We start from the raw sequence: 16,038 nt of genomic DNA on the forward strand, positions 1-16,038 counted from the left end.
TTCTCTCACCCATACCAACTCTGCGCATGGGCGTGATGATCGGTACCGTGATGATCGGTACCGTGATAACGCATAGTGAGGACCATGTGTTCGAGTAGTCTGGGGCTCGCATGGGTTGAGTCCCCGCTCGTACATGTGGAGGTTTGGCGATTCAGGATTTGTTGCATTCGGAGGGGGGTAGTTGTAAGGACTTCGGCTTATTGGTGAGACGCTGTTGGCGCCTCGCGAGGTCATCTGTTGTATGAAGTTTCTACACCGACTGATCTTCGAGCAGATGCCATTGAGAGCAGTATGTTATTGATTGATGACGTGAACGATAATCACATTCAAAGCACGTTCAATGTGGAGGTGGTTCGAATGAGGGGTTTTTACGCTGGGCCAACGCGCTTGGTTCCAGACCAGGGACTGCTACAAGCCTGATGATCGATCATGTGAATTAGCAGTTGAATCGAACACCGAATTGCCGCATAGTTTCATAGCTATTCGGGTAGTATTCGTATTTTCGACTACTTAATCTAAGCTATCCATCTCCTCCGGCAATCAGCTACAACCTGCCCATCCTACGTTCCTCACCCCTTGCGTAAAGTGTATTGTCACATCGAAAAGACGCCATCATGGGATCTGTAATTACCGGCCTCGACGAAGACATCGCCATTATTGGCATGGCCTGCCGCTTCCCCGGAGACGCCACGAGTCCATCCAAATTATGGGATCTGCTGATGGAGGGCAAGTCGGCTTGGTCCGAAGTCCCGGCATCAAGATGGAACCAAGACGCACACTACCATCCGTCGCAAGAGCGCGCGGGGAGCAACACCGTAAAGGGCGGACATTTCTTGCGTGACGGCGAGCAGAACGGCAAGCAGTTCGACGCTGCTTTCTTTAACATTACCCGCAAAGAGACGGAAACAATGGATCTCCAGCAACGGATAGTCAGTAGGTGTTACACTTCCCCAGCAGCGTGCGTTTGGAGGACTTGCCTGAAAATAAACCCCCTTCGAAAAGCATCCCTGAACAGCACGTAAGGCTGACCACACAAAACCTTTAGTGGAAAATGTCTATGAGGCAATAGAGAGCGCCGGCCTCCGGCTCGAGGACGTGAAAGGAAGCAAGACTAGCGTGTTCGCGGCTCAATTTACCGATGACGTGCGTTCCATCCTACAAGAGGATCCGGATTTGTCTGTCAAGTATAAACCAATCGGCACCAGCGCGGCCATCCTCGCAGCACGAGTGAGCTGGTTCTACGACCTGAGAGGCGCCAGCTTCACTCTGGACACAGCATGTTCTGGCAGCATCGTGGCGTTGCACACGGGGGCCCAGGATCTGCGCGCCGGGCTCAGCGATATGGTACGTACGTCCCAGGGTCCATCATTGGAACAGACAGGGCGGCAGTCAACTGATGAATCAACCCCACACAGTCTATTATAACCGGAGTCAACATAATCGAGTCTCCCGAGTTCATGTTCCGCGCTAGCGGCCTTGGTATGGTGTCGCCCGATGGCAAGTGCTATTCGCTTGACGCGCGCGCTAACGGCTACGGCCGCGGCGAGGGGGTGGGCACGTTGATCCTCAAACCCGTGTCGGCGGCCATCCGTGACGGCAACGTGATCCGCGCCGTGCTGCGCGGCACGGGCGTCAACTCGGACGGCCGCGGCACGGGCGGCATCACGCTGCCCAACAAAGCGGCCCAGGAGTGCCTCATACGGGACGTTTACACCCGCAACAACCTCGACCTAGACCACACAGGTTTCCTCGAGGGCCACTTTACAGGTACGCCGGCTGGAGACCCGATCGAGGCCAGCGCCATTGCCGCGGTGTTCCAGCGCGGCGGACCGAGGGCGGCGGCCGACAGGCCGTCGCTATACGTAGGCGCTGTCAAGGCCAACATCGGCCATGTCGAGGCGGCGTCTGGCATGGCCCAAATCATCAAGACAGTCATGGTGCTGGAAAACGGAGTGATACCGCCCAACACAAACTTTGAAAAGATCAACCCTAGGATCCCAATTGAAAGATGGGGTCTCAAGCTGCCCCTGGTCCCGACGCCATTCGAGGCAGGGCCCTCGGGGGTCCGGCGGGCGAGTATCAACAGTTTCGGGTTCGGCGGCACAAACGCCCACGTGGTGCTGGACGACGCCAAAAGCTATCTGGACAAGCTGGGTCTGGGTGATAGGGGCTACTTACACGCAACAAAGTCGGGAACATCGGCACTCAAAATCTCTAGAAATGACAGCTGCTCGTCGCAGCAGGCTGCGGCAGGCCATAGGGTCTTTTTATTCTCCGCAAACGATCAAGAGGGCATCTCACGGGTCCTCGCCGGTGTCGCAGAGCACTTGCAGAAGCAGGCCGGTAGCAACGGAGCGAACCAGCTAGACGACGCATATCTCTCCAGCCTCGCCATGACGCTTTCGGAGCGGCGTTCACGCCTGTCCTGGCGTCTCGCCATCACCGCCGACTCAGTCACGTCCCTCCTTGCGGCGCTCACCGATCCTTCCACCAGCGCCAGCGCCGTCCGCCCAGGCAAGGCCACCTCGCCCGCCGCAGCCTTCATCTTCACGGGCCAAGGAGCACAGTGGTTCGCCATGGGCCGGGAGCTGCTTGTCTTCGACGTCTTCCGGGCGAGCGTTGTCGAGGCCGACAGGTTCATCGGCGGCACACTCGGCAGCGGTTTCAGCGTGCTGGAAGAGCTTACGCAGCGCCGCGCCGAGACCACCAAGATCGACCAGCCGCTGTACTCGCAGACGCTATGCACCGTGCTGCAGGTCGCCTTGGTGGATTTGCTTGCCAGTTGGAACCTAGCGCCCAAGCGCGTGGTCGGGCACTCGAGCGGCGAGATCGCGGCCGCGTACGCGGCGGCCGCTCTGGATCGCGAGTCAGCGTGGAAGGTTGCCTACTACCGCGGCGTCGTCAGTGCGAAGCCCGCGGCCGACAACGACGCACGCGGCGCGATGGTGGCTGTCGGATGCACCCCTGATGAGGTAGCCCCTCTCATTGCTCAGGTCCATGAGAAACTCGGTGCCGATGGAGAGCTGGTCATCGCCTGTTACAACTCGCCCCGCAGCCTCACCATCTCCGGAGACGAGACCAAGGTGGACGCGCTGATCGAGGCCGCGAGCAACAAGAAGCTCTTCGCGCGGAAGCTGCGCGTCGCTAAGGCGTACCACTCGCGCCACATGATCCCCGTATCCGAAGAATACCGGTCGTTGATGGGCACGCTCCGGGCAGCTGCTGCGGTGGGCGAGCCGCTGTCGTCCGGTGTGCAGGTCATGTCCTCGGTCACGGGCGGTCTGATAGCCGCGAGTGACATGACCCAAGCCGACTACTGGGTGCAGAACCTTGTATCTCCGGTGCAGTTCTCGCAGGCGCTCGTGGCCTTGTGCACCTCTAATGTTGCCAAGAAGCAGCTCAAGGTCGGTGGTGGCGCCGAACTGCCTGTGTCGCACCTCGTCGAGATCGGCCCGCACGGCGCGCTGCAGGCGGCCGCACGCGACGCCGTGCTCGATGACCCGAACCACAAGGCCCTGCGCTACGTGTCGATCTTGACACGCGGGAAGCATGCGTGTGCCACCGCGCTGCATGCAGTTGGCTCGCTGGCTGCGGCGGGCTTGCCGATCGACCTGGCCAAGGTCAACAACAACGGCGGCGAGGGCAACGGTGCCATGCTGGTGGACTTGCCCCCGTATCCCTTCCTTCACACAAAGGAGACGTATTCTTGGTTGGAATCCCGTACCAGCCGCGCGTGGCGGTTCCGCAAACATGCTCGGCACGACGTCCTCGGCGCCCCCGTCCGCGACTGGGATCCGGACGCACCGAGGTGGCGCAACCACCTCCGCGTGTCGGAGGTGCCGTGGCTCCGGGACCACAAGGTCACGGACAGCATCGTCGTCGCTGGGGTGACTTATCTGGTGATGGCGATTGAAGCCGTGCGCCAGCTGTACGGCGATAAGGGAGAGGTGCCGCTCGGCTTCAACCTACGCGACGTGAGCATCTCGCGGGCGTTGCAGGTCAGCGAGGACGAGCACACTGAGACCATGTTCTCCATGAAGCGAGTCGCCGAGTCGCGCCAGTCGGACAGCAGCTTGTGGTGGGAGTGGAAGGTCACCTCATTCAGTGCTCACGATGACACTTGGCTGGAGCACAGTCGCGGACAGATCGCCGCCGAGACCGCTGCCGAGACATCCACGGGCGTGGTTGACGGCGGGCGCGAGGAGAGGGAGCGCCGCCGCTACTACAGCGAGCTGCTGTCGACCGTGACGCGGGTCTGCACCGCGCCACAGACGGAGCTACTCCCGAGCCGGTACGCCGAGCTCGAGCGCATCGGGCTCGGTTTCGGGCCCCTGTTCCGCAACATCTCCAGCATGTACTCTAGCCCCAACGGTGACAGCAAGGCCAGCGGCCAGGCGCTTGGCACCATTCGCATCCCAGACATCGCCACAGCAATGCCGGGCCACGCGCTCGCCGCCTCGGTGATCCACCCGCCCGTTTTCGACGGCATCATGCAGTCCTTCATCTTCGCCCTGCAGGCCTCGGCTGAACGACTGACGGAGCCCATGGTGCCTGTGGCGATACGCAGCGTGTGGGTCAGCGCCGACATCGAAGCCCGACCTGGCACGGAGCTCACGGTACACGCCGCGGCTGGCCGTGTCGGTCACAAGAAAGCCGAGGCGGACATCACGGTCTGGAGCACCGACCCTGGAGCCGAGAGGCCTGTAAGGGTCGTAATGCGCGGCGTCGAGGCAGTGCCTTTACAGCACGGAACGACCACGGGGGACGCAGCCGGCAGCCGGCGCGAAATTTGCTTCAACCTGGACTGGAAGCCGGACGTGGACATTCTGGAGGCAAACGGCGAGGCCGAAGCCTGTGTACGCACTGCTTTACTGCCACTGGAGACTCCGGCGCTCGAGGGGAGCGCCGTAAAACAGCTCGGGGACGTGCAGCTGGCGTGCGCCATCTGGATCACCGAAGCCGTCAAGGAGCTCGAGGCTCGGCCGCTCGCAGACGAGAACGCGTTGCCTGAGCACATGAAGAAATATCTAGGCTGGTTGCGGCTGATTGCTGACGATTACAAGAACAACAAAGTCCTCCGCCAGGACGTCTCGTGGCCGGCTGTTACGGAAGACGCCGCCGCGCGCGACAGATTCCTCGCCGAGTATGAGGCGTCGGGCCACCCCGAGGCCGCCATGATTTGTCGAATGGGGCGTAACATTGCGCCGATTCTCCGCGGAGACGTGGACGGACTGCACCTGTTATTCGGCATGGACGACCTGCTCGAGCGCGTTTACCGCGTCGCGATAGGAACCCAGAAGATCCACGCTCTGATGGGAGCGTACGCCAGAGTTCTGAGCCACAAGCGCGGCGCAGACCTCAAGGTGTTGGAAATCGGTGCCGGAACTGGCGGGACGACGACCAGCATCCTCGAGGCCTTCTGCCCCGCGGGGACCCGCGTCATCGGAGACTCGCGGCTGCTCAAATACACGTATACGGATATCAGCCCCAGCTTCTTCGAAACGGCTGCGGCCAAGTTCGGCAAGTGGAAGGCCGGTGGCGTGATCGAGTTCAAGACGTTGGATATCGAGAAAGACGTCGAAGAGCAGGGCTTCGACCTAGCCTCTTACGATCTGGTCATCGCGGCCAACTGCCTCCACGCGACGTCGGATATCACCAAGACCATGGCCCGCGTCAACAGTCTTTTGAAGCCCAACGGCAAGCTGTTCCTCCAGGAAACCACCCAGCTGAGGTGTCTCGAGTCTCCGCTTGTCTTTGGCATGCTCGCTGGCTGGTGGGCTGCCAAGGAGGACTTCCGCCCCTGGGGTCCGCTGCTAGACGGAAAGGGTTGGGAGCGAGTGCTGCGCGATGCCGGCTTTTCCCAGACTGTCCTGGAGCTCAAGGACTCAACTAAAGATGAGCTGCACGTGCAAAGCATGGTTGTAGCGACGCGGCCGGCGGACGACGAAGAAGCCGCCAGCAAGTCGCAGCAGCTCGACGAGGACGACGTTCTTCGCCGGGTGTTTGTGGTTGCGCATGAGACGCCCGAGGATATTGCCCTGGCTACGTTTGTGGCTTCTGCCGTGTCAGAGGTGACTGACCTCGGGGTGAGCGTCGTTCATTTCACCGACCTGTCACAGCACGAACTGGCCAACACATGCTGCATTGTGGCCATGGAGGCCACCAAGCCCTTTCTCTCGTCGTCCTTCAGCGAAGCCGATTTCGTGACGCTACGCCACCTACTGACCAAAGCCGGAGGGCTGCTGTGGCTCACGCTTCACCCGCATGAGAACCCCCACATGGCCATGATACCGGGTCTTCTTCGTACGGTGCGCTGGGAGAGAGACCTTGACGGCTCGGACCTGCTGCTTCTGCATCTGCCCTCTGCCGAAGCCTCGCTCGTGGCTGCCAACGTTGTCAAAGTCTTCAAGCATCACTTCAGCGGGCCTTTTCTGTCGCCGGATCGCCATGCCGACTACCTTGTCGACCCGGTCGGATGCGGTCTTGATCATGGTGGCTTCATCCAGACGGCCCGAATCATCGCCGCTCCCCCCGTCAATGACTTCATCGCACAGAGGACAACTGTGCTTCAGCCTCGGTTGCAGGCGTTTGGCGCCGATCCGAGTCGTAGCCTGAAGCTTCACACCTCTGGGCCAGGAGATCTGGATAAGCTGCATTTCATCGACTGGCCAGGGGCACAGCAGCCTCTCGGTGACGACGAGGTTCAGGTAGACATCAAGGCCGCGGGCTTGAACTTCCGCGACGTCATGGTGGCCATGGGCGAACTCGACAACAACATCCTCGGCTACGAGGGCGCCGGTATCGTCACGCACGTCGGTGCCGAGGTGACGGATATCAAGGCCGGCGACCGCGTCATCGCTGTCTGGAACGGCGACAACAACTGCCTCCAGACCCGTACGAGGGCACCCCGGGACCTCGTGGCCAAGATCCCTGACAGCATGTCCTTCGAAGAGGCTGCCAGCATTCCTGTCGTCTTCGTGACAGCCTACTTTTGCCTGTACGAGGTGGCGCGTCTCAAAGCGGGGGAGACTATCCTCGTCCACGCAGCAGCGGGCGGGACAGGCCAGGCCGTGATCCAGCTGGCCAAGCATTTGGGCGCTGAGGTCTACGCGACCGTGTCCTCGCGCGAGAAGATGGAACTGCTGATGGACCAGTACGGGCTCGCTGAGGATCACATCTTCAGCAGCCGTGATCTGTCCTTTGCAAGCGGCATCATGCGCATGACGGGTGGCAAGGGCGTCGACGTAGTTGTCAACTCCCTCTCGGGCGAGGCGTTGCGTGCCTCTTTCAACTGCATAGCCATGTTTGGCCGCTTTATCGAGATTGGTAAGCGCGACATCATGGCCAACGGCAAAATCGACATGCTCCCTTTCAGCCGATGCGCTACCTTCACCGCGGTCGACCTCGCCCAGATAGCCACCCTGGCGCGCCCGATGACCTCGCGCATCATGCGCTCCGTCGTCGACCTGCACGCCGCCGGCAAGCTGCATGCCTGCAGGCCGCTCATCGTGCACAGCTTTGGGGAAATGGAAAGCGCATTCCGCATCCTACAGCAGGGCAAGCATATGGGCAAGGTCGTCCTCAAGGCGCATCCCGAGGACCTCATCAAGGTCGTCCCCAAGCCGCCTGCGCCCACGCGTCTGAGACCCGACGCGACCTACCTGCTGCCCGGCGGCGCCGGCGGGCTCGGGCGGTCCATCGCCAAGTGGATGGCGGGGCCGGCGCAGGGCGCCAAGAACCTCGTCTTCCTCTCGCGCGGCGGCGCCGAAGCCGCCACAACGCGCCAGCTGCTCGCCGAGCTGGCCGACATGGGAGTGCGGGCGACAGCACTCAAGTGCAACGTCGCCGATGAGGCGCAGCTGGTCGCGGCGCTGGCCGAGATGAACCGCCTGGGCTTCCCCCGCATCGCCGGTGTCATCCAAGGTGCGATGCAGCTCCGTGACTCGGCCTTTGAGTTCATGTCGCATGCGCAATGGGAAGAGTGCCTGGGTCCTAAAGTGCAAGGCACGTGGAATCTCCACAAGTATCTGCCCGCCGATATGGACTTTTTCGTCATGCTAGGCAGCGTGGCCGGGCTCGTCGGCAACCGAGGCCAGTCCAACTACGCGGCGGGCAACACATTCCAGGATTCGCTTGCAATATACCGGCGCGCCAAGGGGCTGGCGGCGACGTGCATAGATCTGTGCAACGTTATGAGCGTAGGCTTTGTCGCCGAGAACCAAGAGACACTCAACAAGAACCCGCTCTTCTTCTACGCGCACGACGGTATCCGCGAGGATGAGTTCCTCAGTTTGGTCGAGTTCCACCTCGACGCAGAGCGAGCGGGCTGCCAGGGCCAGCCCCAGATCGGCGTCGGCTTAGCACCACTGTCCGTGTTCAAAGAGCGCGGTTTGCCCGAGCCGACGTTCATCAAGTCGCCGCTGTTCCGACAGTTGCGGTCGGCGAGCGGCGAGTCGGGGGCCGTGGCGGATGCTGCGCCGAACCAGAACGGAACCGTGTCGGTGACGCGTGCTCTCAAGTCTGCCGAAAGCCCAGAGGCGGCGGCGGAAATCATCTGTGACGCGCTGGTGAAGAGGATCAGCCGCACGATGAGGATTCCAGAGCCAGATATCGACATTGGCAAGCCGATTCACGTCTACGGCGTGGACTCGCTGGTGGCCATGGAGATTCGGAACTATGTTGCTAGTGAGTGCGGGTCTGCGGTTTCCGTCTTGGAGATTATGGGCAATAAGAGTATGGAAGTTTTGAGCGGCGAGATTGCCAAAGGAAGCAAATTTGTACGAAATGGCCTTTAGTATTCAGCCATGTAATACTGGATCGCTGGGGTTCGAGATCAAATAGTTGGGTCTTATGGTTACTTAGTGTACTTAGGGAGCAGAACATGTTTAGATATATTGCGTTGAATCTTGCTTCCCAGGAAAGGCTCCGACTTTTCTGTTGGTAAGACGGCTCACATATAGTCGCGAAGCGAGTTTAGGAGCGACGTTTCCCAGAACCGAATTGTCTTTCAGCGGCAAGGGACACAGTAGAAGGGAATAAATATTGGCAGAGCGCAGTTCCACAATAGGCAAAGATCCGGGAGATAACAGGCTCTGTGCTGGTGATTGTAGTGTTCATGACGAAGTGTCCAAAGTTGACAGCCATATTCACTTCAACAAAAGTCTAATAAATGAGCGCAGGTATAGTGGTGTGTCAGGTGATAGTCAACAGTGGCTGTGGTGGCTTGTGCGGCTGTTCATCTACCTGTATCCGTAGTAGTAGATTTTGAAGTACATTAGGTACTCTGAGTCACGTGGTAAGCGCATAGCCACCTATCAAGGCTGACTAACATGCACCGGCGGCAAGCCAAAGCCAGGGCTCGGCCATGATCCTATCTGGTGGAATCATTAAACCTGGTAATCTGTGAGCTGCATGAACGCCGCCCTAAAGCCCCAACACGTTGATTTATTTCCTTGAAAACTCGGTGCGTAATGCACCGTCAGAAGCAGCAGGCTAAGGCTGTAAGCTCAGGTGATTGGCGGTTGTTTGGCAGGTATCTATCGAAGGTGCGTTCACCTCTGTCGGCTCGGTGTTCACTGGCCCGCGGGAAGCAGCAGGCTGAATCTGTGGACTGACACGGCTAGCTGTCATTTCCGGCCGGGACAAGTACCTTACCCTCTCCATCAGCTTACTGCTACACCTCTCCCGACGGTTATGCACTCGACGAAGACTTTCAGATACCATCTCTCCATTGATCCAAATGCCGCACGCTGACATGAGCATTTCATCGACCGTGTCTCTTCGGAACACGGAGAGCCGAATGCCTATTCTAGGCTATGGCGTATACCAAATCAGCGAAGCCGATTGCACTCGAGCATGCCTCCACGCCCTCTCCGCCGGGTACCGGCACATTGACATTGCTCAGCTTTACAAAAACGAAGAAGCGGTTGGCGCTGCACTGCAGCAGTCCGGCCTTCTCCGCGAGGAGATATTTGTTACAACTAAAATTCGCTATCCTCTCGGAAAGGGAAAATCATACGAGCGTGCTTTGCAGAGTGTGCATAGAATAGACCCCCGTCCAGAGGGTTATGTCGATCTGTTCCTCATACACTCGCCGCATGTTCTCAAACCCAAAGATCGAAGGGAACTCTGGACCGCACTGGAGAAGCTGTACGAGAACGGACGGGCTCGAGCGATTGGGGTCAGTAATTATGCACCTGAGCATCTTGAAGAGATGAGGAGTTATGCTACGATTTGGCCGCCGGCTGTGAACCAGATCTTGGTAAGTCATTACTGAACGGCATGTGTACTACTCCCGATCGCTGTTCGGAATGCCTTAACATTACGCACAGTTGCATCCATGGACACAGCAGCGTGAAACGGTAGATTATTGCCGTGAGCACGGCATAGTGCTCCAGGCTTTCAGCCCACTAGCGAGAGGGACCGGGCTCCAGGACCCAACAGTGGCTGAAATTGCAGTGAGGGTCGGGAAATCTGTGGCCCAGGTTCTGATCCGTTACTCTCTTCAAAAAGGCTGGGTGCCGTTGCCCAAAAGCGAGAAAGAGGAACGAATCAAGCAAAATGCAGACGTCTTTGATTTCAATCTCTCAGAGAGCGACATGGCGTTGCTCAACAGCCTCGACCGCGGGGGAAAACCACGTTTTGAGTAGCCGACTTATAACAGCTAGATTACGTTCAAGAGTGGGCTCTGTACGATTTGGTATTCATGTAGAGTCTGCATATGATGTTAGGGTTCAAATGTACTATTGCTAGTAGTCTATATTCCACGTCATATAATTCTAGAACATTGCTAGAGATAGTAGGTCTTAGGAGGTAATCTGCCCTACATGTATGATAACTAAAGCCCCTTATACAACTACCGTCTCATGGGCTGGCGGCTGGGTTTTCTCCAAAGAACTTCAGTAAAAGGCATGGTCATCGTAGATGATGTCGGAATGTCGGGTTCGCCGTTTTGAGGGCGTAGACATTCCGATATGGAATTGGAATGCCACTGAGCTTTTCAGAGTAGAGGAGCCATCTTGTGCCAAAGGAAGGTCGCCACCCGGTAGTGTAGACACCAGTAAGCGTATACGCCAGGTTGGCATCCAGATAGCCATGATTGCAGCACGTGTGCAGAGTATCGAACTGTTGCTAACGAGACCATAGAGCTTTCACCTGACGCACATCATCAAGCTTGGCCTGATACTGGGCCAGCTCTTGTTTGCTCAGGTGAACGATGTCCCGTCGGATCCTGAAGGTGTCTCGAGGCTCGACCGGCTCGAGTATCGGAACTTGATGATCCGCCGAGCTGGACGGGACGTTGGGAAAGTCTGCATTAGCCCTCAGTCGAAATGTCTCAATTCTTGCATCTGGACAGAAGCTTTGCGGGTCCCTGGTAATACGCATGGCGTTGGATCTTAGATGACGGTAGACGCGCACTGCTACCCCATACAGAGATTGTCGGGTGGGAACAGAGCCTCGATGGCAGCAGGAAGCGGCATTAACAGTTTGTCCGACTTCGGTAGGGTCTGGAGTTTCTACCGGGCTAAGGACTCTCTCCAAGCCTCAAATTCTTTCGGCCGCGTTGGGGCATGTCTTGCATCGTCCCTTCGGCATTGATCTCCTTGTAAAATGGCTCGCTCGGGTTGCGAGCAAAGACAGACGGAGTTCTCATGCCATGCTCTTCCAGCGGACATGGTATATAGCTGCGCCAGCGTGACCCGACTGCTCCTAGTTAGCCGATAAACGCTGCGACGGGTTCGTTCTTTATCGGCTTCTCGACAACCGCGGTGTAATCCAGCATGGTTTTGTGATGGGTCTCAGTATTGCCTCAAAGCAGCTTAAGAGACTGATGCTCTGGGCTTTCCTAGACCTTGTTATTGGAGCATGGTGACCTCTTGACTGCCTCAATGCATTCACGCTTTAAGCAGAACAAGGCATCATCAACGCGGGCATGGACGAGTGCGCATTACATCAGTCATCCCCGACCCCAAGAGTAAACTTGACACCAAAAGTCAATCATGAGGACGACAACCAAGACCTGGGGGTAGAAAGGTGAGGTATAGGCACTAGAGACGAAGGACACATACAAATATATATGCTTGTGTAAAAAAAGCTGTACGGCATTGTGTTAACTACTACATATTAATAAACCTGGCCTCTAATAAGGTCTGGGTTAAACTCATATGCCATCCAAACATCCACATTCTTAGCTTCGCCCCCTTGCCACTTGTGCCAAGGGTATGCAATAACATTATTCTTGTTTCTGACAACATGGCCAGACGAGTCTCTCTCCCATAGTGCTCCATGCTCGTGCAGGCGAGGCAGCGGGAGCTTGTCAAAGTCCTCCGGCGTTGCTGACTTAGGATTCTTACCATCTTTGAGCCTCCACATGCCTCCGTCACCCGTCCCAGGGGAGAGACAAAAGTGAACTTCTTGAAAAATGCCTTCGCTATGGTTATGACCACCGCAGTCCACTTTGGTTCCTGTTATTCTCCTGGGTCAGCCATCCATCGTCTCCAGTCATATTTTGTTCCTTCAACTACATACCTGCTGTCCAGAATTGCATGTGTGCAATCTGCGTCTTTTCGGCGCCTTGAAAGCGGGAGTGGAAGCCAGAGAGGTTGCTGTCTTGAAACCTCTCTCTGAATTGTTATCAGCAATCTTTGGTGATAGAACTGGTCTGTACAGGAGGGCTTATAGTCCTTGTCTGAGTTGGTGGCAAATATCGAGTCGAACAAGAACAGTAGGCACAGGATGTATCTATTGACCCCGTCATTGTAGCAATTGTTGCCGAATATAGTGTCGACGATGAAGAAGTTCGTGGACATCCCAGCACCCGTCTCTGAATTGCTAGGGACGTCGCAGAGTTTCCCGTTAGTGATAGACTATCTCGGTGTGTTCATCTCCCTGTGGCTGTAGTTCTCCGAGATTGACATCATCTTCACTCTCCTAAAAACAATTCGGGGACCCCCTAGTTATCCGGGCCGTTTAGGGCGGATGCATCCATGAAGCTATACGCGGCCATAAACGGATTGGAGCTTCAGTATCCAAACGCTGACTAGGAGTTAACAGCTCTGGTCATTGTGGTTTCATTGCGTGTCATCTGATGTATGGGAACTCGAGAAAGCCGGCTCAACCCCTGTGGGTGATGATGAAGAAGAGCAAGAAGGGCTGCAAGGCTGGCTGGGCTGGATCACACGGCAAGGATGGCCATGGTTGGCTACTACAAACACGGATGCTATTGGCGTTGGACGGCGTGTTGCAAGATGATTCGAGTCATGGTCCAATGTAGCTAAGCAGACATAATTGAAGGAAGAGAACATGGATGATCAGCGACGGGGCTAAGTATAAAAGGAACGTAGTCAGTAGCAGCTAGCGGGGTGGATCAGTGAAGATGCAGCCACAGCCATACATGATCAATTATTTCCCGCCACAAAAAGATTTCTCTCTTTCTACTCTTCTCTACACCATTTGTCCTTCATATCCTAAAACAGTTTGTACATCTATTTCTAGTAAAACAGACATTGATGGCCTGCATAAATGTCAGGCCATGCCTTCTCTTCTTTTGACTTGCCACTTTATCCTTCACACCGCTTCCTTTTTGATAAGCTCAATCAAGTTCATCACATGCCTCTGATAGTCACTGACAGAGACGGAAAGCTTGGTGACGTCGGCTTTGCTTCCTAGGCGTGCTGCCCGGTCTACTCTTGTCCGTTTTTGAAGACTCCCACTTGAACGAGTGGCGTCATTCCGCTGCCCTCGGCGCATTTCAGTGATATAAGACTTCTTGGATGGGAGGTGCTCTCGCGACAGACCCGAAGCAGCGGCTCGACGGGTTGGTTGAGAGAGGTTTACAGCCGGGGGCGAAGCCATGGGGCTGTTTGTTTTATCCGACAAAGGGGGAACGTCGAGGCCGGTGGAGTGTGAACGCTTCGTTTCGGTGCTACCCCAATTGCCTTTGGTGTAAGCGGATGCCTGTGAGGTTCCTGGCACGCTAGCGCCCTCTCTGACAGGTAGTGAAGATTTGGACGATTGAGCAGCGACGTTGGCGATGTTCTGCCTTGGATTCCCTTTGTGTGCTCCCGGTTGTTGCTTGTGACTTTGGGGGGATTCCATGTGTGCCTGAAAGGAACTCATGTGTGGGAATTGCTGACGTGTGTTCTTACGAGATATGCTCCATGACTGTGTGGTTGCTGGCACCGGTTCCGAAACTAGAGCGCCGTCAAGGACGGGGAAACAGGAGGGTGGCTCCATCGTTTTCCCGGTCGTGGAACCAAAGTGGGGACTGTCTCGGGTTAAGCCGCCGTAGGACGCCGGGATGTTGAAGCCGTCGGTAGCGGGGTGCATGCACCATCCGAAGTCGAGATCGAGGCCGGCGTCAGGGTCAGGAGGCGTTGAGGGCGGAAAGTCGGCGACCATGAGATTGGGTGTCGGCTGCAGGCGGTAGGGCTCTAACGTGGCGGTTTCGTGGCTTTGTAAGACGTTTGCCTGGAGCTCGTGGGAAGCCGAATACTCGGGGGGGAAGGTCGCATCCATGTCCGGCCAGAGGGGCCATTGTTCCGGTGTCTGAAGCAGCAGCAGCGGGTTCTGCTCCATTGCGCTGCGTTTGGCTTTGCTTTTCCTGGGGACTCCAGCCAAGGGGGTGTAGGCGGTGGAAAAGCAGTTCCGCTGAAGAGAGTACGAACAAGTTGAGTGACAACCCAGCTGTGGATGACAACGTCGTCGTCGTCGTCGTCGGCGGCAAGAGAAATAATAATCTTGACACAAAGACACACAAGTAACAGAGACAAAAGAAGGGGACAAAGGAGACTGGGGATTGTCTTTCAACTTGTATCTTCCTCTCCCTCCAATTCATCCCTCGCCTCCAACTTTCGCCCACAGCATGATACCCGTGTGGCATGGCGACGCACGTTCGAATCATCCCTGGGAGCACATGAGAGCCCTACACCAACTGTTTAACGTGCGTATCCCATTGGGCCATGATGTAGTGCGAACCGCTCGCATCACGGCCCATAGATGCAGGTTAGCGAGCAACAGACAAAGATGGCGAGGAAGACGAGACGAGCCTGCCCATCAGCGGCAGAGTCAAACGGTTCTTAGCTTGCTTCAAACGGAACGGATACATCCCTAAGATGAGAAAGGCTGCCAGCAAGCACAATCCAAATGTTGGAAGAGACAAGGTTGAGCTGCAAGACGGCAATCTTCATGGCGGCTCGCACCACTGATGTCTTCAGCATCAGCAAGTTGTGTGGTGGAAAGCTAAGCATAGCTGCCTTGGCACAACCGAGGTGCGTGTGCCATGACGAGGTCTGACAGGAAAGCGGGCGGCGCAACGCAAGGCAACACGACCGGACAGGCGGTAAGATTGAAATCACACGGCCGTAAGCGAACGGGGTTCGGCTGAGTTGGAGTGGAGGCGTCCCGAAGCGGTAAGCGATGCGTGATGACGGGAAGCTGAGGTTGCGAGTTGATTGCTGCGAGGCGGAGGTATGGATGGGGATGAGATAGATGGCGATGGAAAGGATGCATCATCTATCTTCTCGATAGGGAAAAGTACACGATGTGTCTGTGCCTGTACGTCCGTTAGACTACGGCAGCCTGCAAGACCGACGGTGTCTCCACTCACACTCGGCATCGTCGAGGCCATTCGTCTGCCGCCAAATGACCACGGCGCGTAAGGAATGCATGGTACGTAGTATGTGTTTGGCGAAGAACGTGGCAGCACCTCGATCGTGCCATGCATGCACACTCTAGGCCATGAAGTCGAATACGCAAACAAAGGTTGACACATAATATTGAGTGGCCTTGTGGCGGTCAACGGCTGGCGGCGGCGGTAGAGCGAAAGTCACTTGGGATCGTGGTGGTTGGGAAGAAACAAATGAAGGACGCAGGAAGACCAGGCGAAAAGAGATTGTAGATTTGGAAGGAGAAAGTGCGAGGGGCGGCGAGGCATCGTCGACGGGACTGGCAGGCGCAGGAGGCAACAGAAAGAGGAAAGAGAGGTAAGAGATAAGAGTGAAGAGATAACAGGCAGAGGCAGGTGCCCCCACCCACTGT

General features: G+C 56.8%; 3 protein-coding genes across 3 annotated transcripts; 2 read left to right on the forward strand and 1 right to left on the reverse strand.

The window, feature by feature from the left end:
* Window positions 1–614: 614 nt before the first annotated feature.
* On the forward strand, window positions 615–8,795 carry LY79DRAFT_522730 (beta-ketoacyl synthase domain-containing protein; the record flags this gene model as incomplete). Its single annotated transcript, XM_060555473.1, has 3 exons — window positions 615–933; window positions 1,046–1,344; window positions 1,416–8,795. The coding sequence occupies 3 exons, from the start codon at window positions 615–617 to the stop codon at window positions 8,793–8,795; spliced, it is 7,998 nt and encodes a 2,665-aa protein (XP_060410512.1).
* Window positions 8,796–9,385: 590 nt separating this feature from the next.
* Window positions 9,386–10,768, forward strand: LY79DRAFT_564368 (aldo/keto reductase). The gene is made up of 3 exons (XM_060558646.1): window positions 9,386–9,545; window positions 9,624–10,261; window positions 10,332–10,768. Exons 2-3 carry the CDS (start codon window positions 9,740–9,742, stop codon window positions 10,647–10,649), a joined length of 840 nt encoding a protein of 279 aa, XP_060410513.1. The 5' UTR covers window positions 9,386–9,545; window positions 9,624–9,739; the 3' UTR covers window positions 10,650–10,768.
* Window positions 10,769–13,407: 2,639 nt separating this feature from the next.
* LY79DRAFT_564369 (uncharacterized protein) lies at window positions 13,408–14,722 on the reverse strand. Its single transcript, XM_060558647.1, has one exon. The coding sequence runs from the start codon at window positions 14,575–14,577 to the stop codon at window positions 13,567–13,569; it is 1,011 nt and encodes a 336-aa protein (XP_060410514.1). The 5' UTR covers window positions 14,578–14,722; the 3' UTR covers window positions 13,408–13,566.
* Between the last annotated feature and the right edge of the window lie 1,316 nt (window positions 14,723–16,038).

This window comes from Colletotrichum navitas (assembly GCF_030913465.1).
Source record: "Colletotrichum navitas strain CBS 125086 chromosome Unknown LY79scaffold_67, whole genome shotgun sequence".
Classification (NCBI taxonomy): Eukaryota; Fungi; Ascomycota; class Sordariomycetes; order Glomerellales; family Glomerellaceae; genus Colletotrichum; species Colletotrichum navitas.